We start from the raw sequence: 14,100 nt of genomic DNA, 5'->3' as shown, positions 1-14,100 counted from the left end.
CAGTTCTCATTTTAGTGTTCTTTTATAGTGATAATTCCTACCACTCCTGTCCCCTCATTGTAGAAGTCCTTGAGTGACTTCTAACCAACCACTGCAAGATCTTTTCTGAATCTCTGCATTCCTCTCCTGTAAATGTCAATCCAGTGATCCCTTTTACGCCAGATCTTCTTCCCTTTCGATCAACTTTCTCCTGCTTTCACTCCTAAATGATTTCTACAATGAGCTTCTCTCCTGAATGGTAGAAGGTAGTGGACAATAGATCTCTGAGTGGAAATTCAACATGTGAGACCTTTCATGTCATAAGCAATACCCGAGGAACTGTGTAGAGTGTAGAAGAAAGTTGTTGAGGGTTACAATGGGACATTGAAAAGATGCAGAGCTGGACTGACAAGTGGCTGATGAAGTTCAGGTCAGAAAGATTTAATGGCAGGATTTTTAGCTATGTGGAGGAACAGAGGGATCTTTGGGTTCACATACCTAGATCCCTCAAAGTTTCTGTGCAAGCTTGATAGGGTTATTAAGAAGATGTATGGTGTGTTGGTCTTCATTAACTGGGGATTAAGTTCAAGAGCCACAAGATAATGTTGCAGCTCTATAAAACCCCGGTTAGACCACACTTGGAATATTGTGTTCAATTTCAGTGACCTCATTTGAGGAAACATGTGGAGTCTTCAGAGAGGGTGCAGAGGAAATATACCATAATGCTGCTTGGATTGGAGACCAAGTCTTATGAGGATAGCTTCAGTGAGCTGGGGCTCTTTGCTTTGGAGAAAAGCTGGATGACAGAAGACTTGATAGAAGTGTACAAGGTGATCAAAGGCATAGATTAAGTGGACAGCCAGAGATTTTTTCTCATGGCAACAATGGCAAATACAAGGTGGTATAATTTTAAGGTGATTGGAGGAGGGGATGTCAAAGGTAGAGTGTTTTTCTCCCCTCAGAGTAGTGAGTACATGGACATTTAAGAGACTGTTAAATAGGCACAAGGATGATAGAAAAGTAGAGTGCTAGGTAGGAGGGAGGGGTTAGATTGATATTAGAGCAGGTAAAAAGGTTGGCATACCATCATGGGCTGAAAAGTCTGTTCTGTGCTGTAAGTGTTTTATGCTTTAATCCAGCTGCCTTAAGTTTTAGGTTTTTCTCCCATATTGTAACATAACTTTTCTTCTTAAATCACTGGCATGGTCTTTCTATGTGGGGCCCTTTGCCTAATTTTCCCCCAAACTTATCTTTTCCAACTTCAGAAGGCTAATCTTGTTGATTCTAGAGACAAGCAGCAATTGGTATCAAATGAAATAATCAGAGACTGTGGGCAGGCCAGAACAGTCCAACCTATGAATCTCCTCTAGAAAACCTGGACAGCAAAACCAAGTTTGCAAATGTTTGCATATTTGTCAAAGCTGTCAATGATTTGTCAGTACTTCTGGGTGTTAGGGATATTCAAAAATCATTAGAAGTATTCTAATTCTATTTAATAAAAAGAAAATCAAACAAAAACAGTTTGAATGATTAAGGATATTAAACCAAACACCAGTAATTAGATATAAACTACCTTATCCTTCCCAGCCACAAAACCATCATTCAAATGAATGTGCTTGATGATCCTCTGCCAGGTCTAACTGGCACAGGGTCTGAAAGCATATTTTCCCGGGTGTGTGCTGGAGAATCTCAGCAAGCTCCTGCAACTGGACTCTGAAGTTTAGCAGCTAAATACAATGGGAAATTGCCAATAGTGCTCGGTCAATTAATCTTGAGACTTCTGCATTTGCTCAGGATTTCTAAAACTTGCCAGCACCTACTCTGAGAAATGACATACAAAAGTGCCAGCCAAAATTAGGGAATAATTGAATCTCTGCATTAACTTACTAAGACATTCCATAGCCTATTAAACATCTGAGACAAAGCCTCTTAATTTTCCTTCAAAATATTTCAGTTCTATTCTCCCTATGTCCAGTTATAAATGCGAGACAAAATCTGCAGATGCTGGAAATCAAAGCAACACACACAAAATGCAGGTGGAATTCAGTAGGCCAGGCAGCAGCTATAGAAGAAAGTAAACAAAGTCCTGATGGAGGGTCCCAGCCTGAAATGTCAACTGTTTACTCTTTTCCATAGATACTGCCTGCCCTGCTGAGTTCCTCCAGCATTGTGTGTGTGTGTTACTCAGCTATAAATGCACCTGGAAAACAAAACAAGGTTCTATCAAAGAACCCCAAAACTGAATAAAGATCCAAATCTTATCAATCTAAAAACCATTTAGTCTTCTGTTTTGCCCTCCTGCTATCTGCCATTCTCTTTCATTGTATGCACTGTTAATTTTTCCATTGAGGCAATATTTGATGCCTTTCAGTATTAACCATATTTTGAGAATTTTTTTTCAATAAAGGAATGTGGAAGAAAAACACAAAAAGAGAACAGATTTCGTACCTTGGTTGACATTCTCTTCCTACACAAAACTCATGAATTGGCTCTGGTCTAGTTGCAGAATCACAGAGTGAATCTTCAACTTCAACACCATCGTAACGAATACACACCGCAAATGAAGTGGTGACTCCTGCATACAACAGACAGTGTTTAAAAATGAGCACTATATTTTATTTCAGCTCTATAGGCAGGATTGCAAACTGAGTAATTTGGTAGCAGATGATCATAATATTAGCCCTAGGCAATTGATGATTGCAAGCTAAATTAATTATACTATGTTTTGCTGCTCTTCTGAAGCATTAAATGAAACTAATATTATAAAATTATCAAAAAATAGAATCTGACATACACTGCTATGTCTGACTTCTCCATGTAGTGATCCTAAAAGAGGTCACACTACTAAGTTTGCTTTCCCAACCCTGCCCTCACATCCTGAAATAATTAGCTATCAAGAGCTCAAAAGCTCAGCAGCCTTACAGGAAGTAGTTCACAGCTGCTGACCAAATGTCAATCCAGCAGAGCAATTAAAGAGACAATGGTCAGAAATCTTAGCTTCCAATAAAAATTAGTTTGATTCTGACAACTCAGGTGGTGTGTTGACATCATTTGGTGATCCTTGGTACATCTAAATAGCTTACACAAAAATGGAAAATGGCAGATAATCTCAAATGTTAATGCTGTGTAAGAAATTTTAACAACCTACCACACTGTGCACAGTTGTTCTTTCCACTAGTATACTGCAAATGTGCATGAAGCAGTACCAGCAGCAATGAAATGGCTCTCATTACAGAATATAAGAAAACAGATTATATTAGAAATGCATGGTGAAACCAAAATACTACTAAAACCAGTTGAGTCTAGATCTAAAGTGTCAGATACTTCAGAGCACACACTGAGAGGGTAGTTTCGGAAAGTGCTTAGGAGAAGATTATTTTCAACTTTGCAACCAACTCAATTGCTCCAACAACTAACCAGCATACTGTACAAACATAAGTGCCCGCGTTGCTCTTCAAGCCAAAGATGGGTCACTTCAGTCTCAGAAACCTTGCCTCATTATTCATGTAGGGCATCTCTGCTGTCACGTACCATCTATAATACTTCATTGCATGGTGCTGCACTGCAGAAAATCTCCTTTGGCAAACTGCTAGTATTCACACGTCGAGTGGACATTTCAATGTATTACAAGGCTCCTAAAAGTGTAGGTGTTCATAGGAGGCATTCATATCCTCTGTCAATTTCTGCCGTGACTGCTCTTTCAATTGTTAGATGATTCTCCTTTTTAAAAAAAAAAATCTCATTTCTCATCTTATGAGCATAACTTCTGTTCTGATTAGCACAGTAGGATTTTTACTGGCAATTAATTATGATGGGGTGTGCTGAAACCATGAAGAGTGTGCTATGAGGGATCCCAAGCTGAGTCAGTCTTCCTGAAATAAGTTTGACAGGGGGTTGTGCAATGCGCAGCATTGCTCACAGGAAGCAATGGCACAAGGCATGATTCACACTGATGCTGTTAAAAATCTCACCAGAAATGAACTATGGGCATTGATCAATTGCTGAAGCTGACTGTCAAAAAAAAACACCTCCAAGATATGTGGAATTAACACTGATGAAGTGAATGCTTTAATAATGATTGATGATCTCAGAAATATGCATTAATATAATTTTTATACATTCAATGGCAATTTTTTTCATGTATTATGCAGATGAATGTGCGTCAGTTCAAGCAGTTTTTTTAAATTGAGGGTGAAACATGAAAACTAATCATACCTATGGAAAATATCTCTCCCTGTAGAAATTTCATCAAGTGGTAGTTACTAAATGTCTAAAAGCAGCACGTGTAAAATAATTTGGATAATCATCATGTGAAAATACCTATATCTTACTTCTTGTGTGCATGTACATTCAGCAGCCACTTTATTAGGTACATACTGCACCTGAAAAAGTGGCCACTTAGTGTATCTTTGTGGTCTTTTGCTGCTGTAGTCCATCCACTTTAAGGTTCAATGTGTTGTGCATTCAGAGGTATTCTGCACGGAGCACAATTGTAAAGTGTGGTTATTTAAAATACTGTCATTTTCCTGTCACTGAACAAGCCTGGCCATTTTGCTCTGAACCTTCTCATTAGCAAGGCTAAGAACAGCTGCTCATTGGATGCTTTTATTTTTTGCATCATTCTCTGTAAACTTGAAACTGTTGTGTGTCAAAATCCCAGGAGATCAGTAATTTCTGAGATACACAAACCACCTTGTCTGGCACCAGCAAGTATTCCATGCGTGGTCGAAGTCATTTAGATCACATTTCTTTCCCATTCTGATGTTTGGTTTGAACAACAACTGAGCCTCTTGATCATGTCTGCACATTTTCATGCATTGAGCTGCCTATTAGATATTTGCACTAACGAGTAGTTATACAAATGTACCTAATAAAGTGGGCTAGTTATGATGGCGTTAAACCAGGGGTCACCAACCTTTTTTGCACCTCGAACCGGTTTAATTATGACAATATTCTTGCGGACCAGCCAACGGTGGGGGTGGGCAGTGGTGGGGGTGTTAATCACGTCTGGAATATAGGACCTATATTGTAGGTGATATGTCAACTATAAGTCACTTATAAGTGGCTAATACACTCAATTTCGTTTCTAAAAGGGTTTATCTAACAAATTTAATATTAAACCCAACATCATAATGACACTGAATGCAAATAGGCCACAATGATCTTATTACTCACAAACCCATTTTCATCACTGAGTAAAATTATGCAAAGATTTGATTAGACTTAATTGAAAGCTCCTTTCAGAACACAACTCATTGTGGAGATATTGTTCCATTCAAACTGATCCAGCAAATTGAGTGGTAAATGAAGCTGGTGTGATAGAAAAGGACTAAAATTTCTTTCTTTAGGAGTTTCACTGGTTAGATTTCAGTGTTTCACCTAAATTACCAGAACCTGTCAAACACTGGTCCATGCAAATAAAATGAATAAAGATTTCCATTTATATGCAACACACACAAAATGCTGCAGGAACTCAGCAGACCAGGCAGAATCTGTGGAAATGAATAAACAGTTGATGTTTCAGCCAAGATCCTTCTTCAGGACTTTCCATTTATAAGGTGCCTTTCATGACTTTAGAACATTCCAAACGACTCACAGCTACAAATTTCCTTTTTAGTTTCCTTGGATGGCCACCACTATTTTGACTGAACTCCCACTAAAAATCAAGCTTCCTCTGCCCACTGGAAAAATCTGTTGATTCCCAATTCCTAATTATGTACTTGAGATTGAACTACAACTGGCTGACTCAAGGAGAACTTCTCATGATAAGTCTGACACCAAGTGGTGAAATATTGAGACTCAGTGGAGTTTCTCAACAATGGTCAACTACAGTGCTTGAATTTTCAGATTTAGTTGGTTGCTCACAATACCATGTACAGGTGTCCCCCGCTTTACAAATGTTCGCTTTACACCACTTCACTTTTACAAAAGACCTACATTAGTAACCTGTTCTCACATTACGAAGAGGATTTTTGGTTTTACGAAAATTTTTCCCATATAAATGAATAGTTCTTTGCTTTACGCCATTTCGGTTTAAGAAAGGTTTTATAGGAATGCTCTACCTTTGTAAAGGAGGGGACACCTGTAAATGGGTATACTTTGCACTTGTCCTTTTCACAACAGGCATTATTTTAAACCAACATTTGAAGTTTTCTTTCACTAGACATATTGCCCCGTGATTTTTTTTAAAATCACACTGCAAATTGTAGTTTTAGGACATGAATAATGAGCATACATGATACCTGTTGTACAAGTAGAACTGCAAGGTTCATGAGATGACAACTTCCATCGGTACATGTCTGCAGGGCTCACACCCAAGCCCTTTCTTAGCTGCTTGAGTCTGTTTCTGAAAGAAAACAATGGAAAAATAAATTAGACCTGAAGCAAAATAAAGCGAAGGAAGCACTGCACAAACATTGAGTTACAAACCTACCTGTCCTGCTGTTCAAGAAGATTTCCAAGACTCGTTACAAGCAGAGCTTCAACTGGCTAGAAACAGAGAGAATGTAATAAAAATACCCAGCTTTAAAGAAACAAAAAGACCATTTAAATATAAGACAGAGGCACTGTTTTACATCATGCTAAGACTGATATTCCAATATCAATATACCGGCCCAACAGATGACTAATTTAACTGGGATACTTTAACTGTAAAATTGTTTCTGACTATGATGCTGAAGCTTTCAGATTGCCATATTTTGGTTATATATCATAATGCACCTATTAATATATATACCTTTACAGGTTTCTACTTCAAACAATTTGATATAGCTGTAAATTATTTAAATGTGCATAATATAAAAGCAATTTTATTACTGCACATATTTTCATAGACAATCTCTAGACAGCAGAAGCTCTGACATGAACGAATAACAAGGAAAAGCACTGATTCCAGGAACATCACTAATGCATAGCAGCATGAAACTTACATGTCCTCAGGAATGGTTCACTATCTATGCACAGAGCTTCTTGTACAAATTCCTAAGAGCATTGCTATTACTTAGTTTTCTAAAATAAGACTAATGTGGAGTTTGGTGCAGCAATTAAAAAAAATGTTCCTGGCCTGTTTACTTGGGTCATGACTTCCCACAACTTTGCCATGAGCATAACTCTGCTGGTAGGTCCAGGTACAGATCTGATAAGACTTCCTAATGCACAAACCTGACTTTCCTAAGCCAATCATAGAGCTAAATAAAATTACTATTCACATCCAATTTACATGGATTCCTTCACAGAGTTCAGTCAGCTTCATATCTATTTAAACAATGAAAGTTGGTAGCAGAGAATGTAAAATAGATGGCTTACTGCTGAAAGTGCTTGGATTAACTATAGCTTTTGTTAAGAATGCATAATTATGGCAATAAGAATCTACATTTTTTTCCCCTAAAAGATTTGGTTACCAAGTGGAGAGGTACAGAGTTTGTGATAGATCTTTATTAAATTGCATCTTAGAGGCCACGTTGGGAGCACGCAAATTTATCTTTGCTGTGGAGTGGACCTTGAGGCATCCAACAACGTCAAATTCATAATACTTCTCAGATAAATATCTTTGTATAAATGAGTACTAAAATTGGATTCCTTAGGAAAGCTCATCAAGAATCTCTCAGTCACTTGAAATGCATGGTGTTCTCTATAATGAGAGTCTTTTCCAAATATATATTCTGGTTAACAGTACATCCCAGGGAGAGACAGCAAGAAAATGCTGCTGAATTGTAGCCACCCTATTTTAAAACTGCTACTGGTGAGGGCACACACAATAAGGAAAAATGAATTTTCAGGGTTAACATATTGGATAGACTTGTGGTTCCTTTTTTTACTGGATTTCACTAATCTATTTATGTAGTCACTACCAATGTCCCCATTTTTGTATTTACTCTAATAAAAGACCAGATCTCTCAAAATTTCAAACATAGGTTATTTAGTTTCCCTAATAAATCTCTCTTTTTCAAGTTTTTATATTGTTAAATGATACTATCAGTGTGATTACAAGCCCAAGAGCCCAATGTTGTAAAGCATTGTAGATTAAATACAATTTAGAGTGACAGCTTTTCACACTACCTTTCTTTGCAAGACAGCAGTAATGAAATGGCAGGTTTCTATTTGATTACATGAAGGTCACTGAACAATAGCAGCCGAAGGATATGTGGCTTTTAGCAGGAAATAATCCATGTAATATTTGGCAAGAAAATGTGCAATTTTAATAGATTTGTTTGAAAACATGATAAACAAAATTTCAGAGCTGCAATAGACAAAACTGTGCTAAAACAACTCGGCCTAATTATTTTAACTTACCGTAATTTCTGTGTTCGGTTTGCTTGTTGAATAATGTGCATAAGTGTTTCATTGGAGAAGGGAATCTCTGCAGACGTGTTAAAACCTTTGCCAAAAGTCAGTTCCAAAAAAGTATCATTAATTCTCTGGCTTCCCAAGTTTTCATTTTTGTCATAATTAATCCGGAAGCCCGTTGCGGTAGACTCTGCAGCATAAAGTAGGATTCCTTCTGTGTTTTCAGTCACATTTGCACCACTTTCAGTTTGCCCCTTTGTACGTCCATTAGCAAGTCTATCTGTCAACTGAATCTCTGACATATATATATACCCTTGTGGGGTCAACTTTGAGACAAGGTCTATCGCTGTATTTTCAATGTCTTCAACACTGTTAGGTTGAGTGTTATTTTTAATATCTGTTGCAAAATAGGAAAATAAGTTAGGCCAACTAAAAATTGTGCATAGAAGCAGTGGAAACTAGAAACAATTAAGCAATATTAAACACCAATTTTCATGTAGAAAATTTTTTAGAAGTATTGGTGTCATCAAAATCTTGATCATAGAATTAGGTTTCCTCTGGTTGTTGAAATAAGGGAGAAATAAGGGAAATAACTGCACAACATGACCTCTGAAAGCTGAAGAATCAAGCAGCAAAGGTGGATTCAAGGGAATATGCACAATATTCAGATGTGTACTGTAGGAGATTGCAAAAAGGAAGAAGTTATTTAAATATGAACATAAGATCTTTAAGTGATGCTGAAACTGTGTCAATTCACAAGGACAGGGTTGATAGCTGAGTGGGGTGGCTGTAGGATACAACATGGGAAGATTTCTGGGTTTTAAGAATTTTGAGAAGAGAAAAGGACCTAAGTATAGTCAGGAGAGAAGATGTGACAGAAGTCAAAAGAGGATTTCAGCATAAGGTTGGCCTGTATTGTAATTGAGGTAGGTAGTAGAAGCTTAGCATCAAATAGACTGATGGTTTTGCAAATACAATTTCAAAGGTAATAAAATTTAAGTGGCTAAAATACAAACAGAGGACAAATTATAAATACTGTTCCCATTAATTTTTATGGGTGAGAAAAATAGTTTACCCAAATTAGATCATGAAATAAACATTTTATTACACAGAAATAATCAAGGTCACAAGAGGTTTCTTGGGCTAAAAGCAAACTACCAGAGGAAATCAGTGGTCAGAGAACAGAGACAGAGGGATAGTTACAGTGTTTTAGGTCAAGACCCTGTTACAGAAACCTGAAATGTCAACCATCCCTTTGCCTCTGCTGCCTGACCATGGAGTTTTTCCAGCAGTTTATTTTTAACCTCAGGATTACAGCGTCTGCAGTCTATTATGTGTCCAAGAGGTTTCTTGCAATTGGCTAGCTAAATCTGTGTTGTATATTCAAAATCAATATAACTGAAAAAGCAGCAAGAATAGGTCTTTGTCTGTTATTAACTACAGTGTAGATTTGAGCAAGGGTGTAGGTATAAGTGTCGTATTGTAAGTTAATGATAACAAAAATGGAAGAAATAAATTATATTACTCTATAGGGTTTTATAATTAGAAATACAAACATATTATAATCCAATATAATTTGCAAGTAATGGAGAATTACTAATGTAAACCAACTGATTCTTTCAAAGTATGAAGAATGAATCCTTGTAACTTATGAAACTGCCACAGCTATTCCCAGTCTTGTGCCACAGGAGAGAAGATATAGAACAAGAACTCAGAGATGGATTACTATAGAACATAAAAAGTGAGAGTGTAGCTATGCAACTAGAATTTGGCATGCATGTATACTATGAATAATGTCTTCATTAAGGCAAAACAGCAGTTAAATATTGGATTCTTTTTTATTTTTATTATTTGGCCTTATGGCTGATTATTAATGATTGGCAGAAGTTTGAGCTCCTGAATGTAGCTAAAGGCTAATCCCAGAACACAAATAATATCAATGAGGCATTCTTCCAGATGCTAACAAATGAATTATGAATTTTACTTTCATATTATAAATAAAATCTGATAACCAAAAGTTTACTACATTAGATTTTTCAATCCAGATTTCACTGCTAATTTTAGAGTAACTAGATAGATTTACAGCACAGAGGAATTCTGTGTGGCCCATCATCTCTATTCCAGCACAAATGGTCTTCAAGTTAATCCCACTTCACAGGTCTTGGCTCACATCACGAGAATTATAGCTCTTCAAGTACTATTCCAGGTATTTTTTACAAACATAATTATATTTTGTCTCTACCATCTTTTAGTGCTGAGTCACAGGCTTCTACCATTCCAAAAGTGAGTTGTTTCCCCCTTAACCCTTCTAAATCTGGTTTGTCTAAATAATCTTGCACTTCTCTAGATTGAATTCTCTTTACCGCTTTTATGTCTACCTGACCAGTCATCTCATCCTTTCCACAAGGCTAGAAGTTCCTCTTGATTATTTCAAACTTCTTTATTGTGGCAATACATCAAGTCCAAATCTTTTATACAATAAAAACAAAGACCCGTGTTTTAGCCCTTGTGTAATCTCATTACATTATGCTCCTCATTTACAGATTTCCATGGATCATTACCTTTTGCTGTCTTTCACTGAAAAAATTTTGGATTGATCATTGCACTTTCTCTTGGGACCCATGGGATAAGTATTTTCTTGATCAGTCTGCCATGTGAGATTTTGCAAAACATCTTGAAGAAATGTTTTTTATATTATATCAAATAATCTATCCTTGGCAATATTCCTTGTTACCTGACTGAAAAATTCAGTGAATTAGCAAGAAATGATCTCACTTTTGACTAATCCTTGCTGCTGACCGTCCTTAATTAACTTCTAGTTCTTTAAAGGGTACAATTTATCCACAGATGTATCAATACTGAATCAGGAATAAATAGATGCCCCTAGGTTACTGCAACAAATTTTTTTTTGCCAGAGTATTTCATGCATGGGTAGATCTAGGTTTGCTTCCTCAATCTAAATATGTTTAGAGTTTGCCTAGAAGCTCCTCACTTAAAATGCTGTACAATGTGGAAGATTCACAGAGATAATTAAAGCAAAAAGAGAGAGAAAAAGTTAAAGAATTAAAATATTTCACGCTTATAAACTGTTTCTTCAAAGTTTCAGTAATCTATTCTTTCATTTTTGATTTAAATTCTTACCTTCCAACTCAGGGTTCGAACCTTCCCTATTATAGATTGTGTTGGTCATATCATATTCAGGTAGATTTTGCCCTGTTCTTAACATCTGGTTTTCTGTTCTAGTAATTTCTTTCGATAGTTTCTCACTGTAACTTGCATTGGTATAAAGAATATCCACACGCTCATCTCTGTCTGAGTAAGTCTGTTCATTATTTTCTCTGCCTTGAGAATCCGATCCAGTTACATAATATGAATCAAAGGAAGGTCTAAGACGCTTGAAGTGTACAATCCGTGGTATTGTGTACTCATAAGTAATGTAAGGATTCTTGCCACTTTGAATTAACAACTGTGAATGCAATAAAATTCATTATAACAGATGTGGAGAACGCAGAAGCAGCAGCAAACTTTGCAGTATGTTCCACAATAATGGGAAAAATAGCACTTGAATATCAAGAATATCTTATTTACCTTTAAAATTACCCAGTCACTAATATAGCAAATAAACTAGTTGCAACTTTTAGCATGGACAACCTGTCCCTAATTAGAAGGTTTGTTGCAGCTCTATGACATATTTTCCATCAATTTAAATATCACCAGTTCTAAGAAAATAACCTAATTTTAGAGAAAGGATAATGACAAGAAAAGCTGGAATAAAATCGTACAGAAGGAACTGTACATTCAATAGAACAATAAACAGGAGAGGTAGAACCACAAATAATTTCACAAGATATAACAGACATTTATAAGGCAAGACAGTTGAGGAAATAAAAAATAAATGAAGACATTCTGGTGCTGCTGCAACTTATCTATTTATCTATCTACTTAATACTGTTTTTCTATTATTGTCTTGTTTTTATCTACCACTGTGTTTGATTACCTGAGAGGAAGCCAAACAGAGTTTCATTGTACCTATGTATAATGACAATAAAGATCATTCAGCTCAATTCAATTAAGATAAAGAAACATGGAGATTATTGTTGGTTGTGCATAAAATCAAAAGATACACTAGGAGCACCTGCCATTTTGATTGATGCCACTCAGTATTATCAAAGCCTGCATTTTAACTAATTCAGATGAGAAAGGACATACAAACATTCTATAAATCACAGCACTATTATATTATACATGTTCAATTGTTACTTAAAAGGTGTGAATTTTTATTTGAAAGTATTTAATTTATACCAGAATATTAACTCCCAGATTGGTTGGTCCTTGAGCCACAATATATTCAAGTCCAGTTTCATAAACATCCATTGGTCTCCTGTATTTAAAAATTGTGCCTGCAAGTTGGATGTTTCTTGGACCTTCTACTTTTAGACCACCATTCACAAAGAAGTTTCCAAGCTCATCAGCAACAGCTGCAAAATAAATAAAATCACAAAGTAAAACCCATACTTTCTACAGAATGTCACCACCACAATTCTGGATTTTATTGCAAGATATAAAATACTGAATTTGTAATAGCACTGGAGTGCATGCTGCTCCATACAGATTAATTAGGCTATACTTCAGAAGGCTCTGATAAATAGCCAATGACTTTAAACATTCTTTGTTTCTATGGATGTTGTCTGACCTGTTGAGTATTTCTATTATTTTATATGTTTATTTCAAACATTATGAGTGGTGGTTAATTGCGCATGCTTGTAAATCAAACCAATACCAGTGTTTTTGTAAGAAAGTGGGCTTTGACTGTTAATCTTGAACAGAAAGTTGACACCAGAGAGTGCAAATTCTGTGTGCAACTCCCAAGGGAATCATCTAGTATTTTCAGTTAGGACTACAGTCACTGTCTTAGCTAAGTCAGTAAGCAGCACTGTTTCAAGACTTTAAAAAAAAATCAATCTTCGAAATCAACAGACTGCAGATTGCAGACTACCAAGGTGGAGAATGCAGTTTCCCATTAAGGAAGTGAGGCTGGTGGGCAGGACTGCAGGTAAAACTGAAACACAGGGCTTTGAGACCTCCTCCCCATCCCATACCATACTCCTGTTCAATGTACAATCGCTGGAAAATAAAACTGAAGGCTTCAGAGCAAGATTGCAGTACCACAGGGACAGCCGTGTACTTTGCTTCAGAGCCATGAATCACTTTGGACACAGTGTTTCAGCTTGCACATTTCACCTTCTACTGCATGGACTGGACAGTGACATCAGGTAAAGACAGATGGCGACATTTGCTTCAAGATTAACACACTGCGGCGCACAGGCATGGCAGTTCTGTCTTGGTCCTACTCTCCTGATCTCGAAGGTCTGGCGGTCAAGTGTCACCCATTCTATCTGCTGAGAGAGTTTTTGCCATCATCCTGGTTGCAGTGTACAACCCCCCACCCCCCCACCTCCCACCGGCCAACGTCAGATTGGCACCGAGGAACTGAGCACTGTGATCAGCAGTCATGAGACAGTGCATCCCTGATGCTCTCCCGAACATTGCATGGGGAACTTCAGAGCCAGCTTGAAGAAGTCTCTGAACAACCCCCATCAATTTGTTAATTATGGGACCAGAGAAGCCAACATACTTAACCACTGTTATACCACCATTAAAAATACTTACTGTGTCATACCCTGCCTCAAGTCCAATAACCTGGCTGTACTTCTACTCCCAGCATACAGGCAGACATAGGAACACAGCACCAGTGAAGAGGACAGCAAAAGGTACGATCAAGCAAGGCAGAAGAGCGCGTACAGAACTGCCTTGAATTGGTGGACAGGAACATAT

At 37.0% G+C, this 14,100-nt stretch overlaps 1 protein-coding gene across 2 annotated transcripts in view; it reads right to left on the bottom strand.

Annotated features, from left to right (window-relative positions):
* Window positions 1-14,100, bottom strand: part of adamtsl2 (ADAMTS-like 2) — a 74,071-nt gene that overhangs the window by 30,841 nt on the left and 29,130 nt on the right. For both annotated transcript variants that reach the window (XM_073052248.1, XM_073052249.1), the window contains exons 9-13: window positions 12,568-12,743; window positions 11,407-11,731; window positions 8,272-8,662; window positions 6,222-6,325; window positions 2,428-2,554 (exon numbers count right to left, since the gene is read on the bottom strand). In XM_073052248.1, the coding sequence (XP_072908349.1) occupies window positions 2,428-2,554; window positions 6,222-6,325; window positions 8,272-8,662; window positions 11,407-11,731; window positions 12,568-12,743 (1,123 nt within the window). The remainder of the gene's footprint in view (window positions 1-2,427; window positions 2,555-6,221; window positions 6,326-8,271; window positions 8,663-11,406; window positions 11,732-12,567; window positions 12,744-14,100) is intronic.

This window comes from Hemitrygon akajei, chromosome 7, assembly GCF_048418815.1.
Source record: "Hemitrygon akajei chromosome 7, sHemAka1.3, whole genome shotgun sequence".
In the NCBI taxonomy this organism is placed as follows: Eukaryota; Metazoa; Chordata; class Chondrichthyes; order Myliobatiformes; family Dasyatidae; genus Hemitrygon; species Hemitrygon akajei.
The sequence above is the reverse complement of the archived record's forward strand: the minus strand, read 5'-3'. Positions and strand labels throughout refer to the sequence as shown.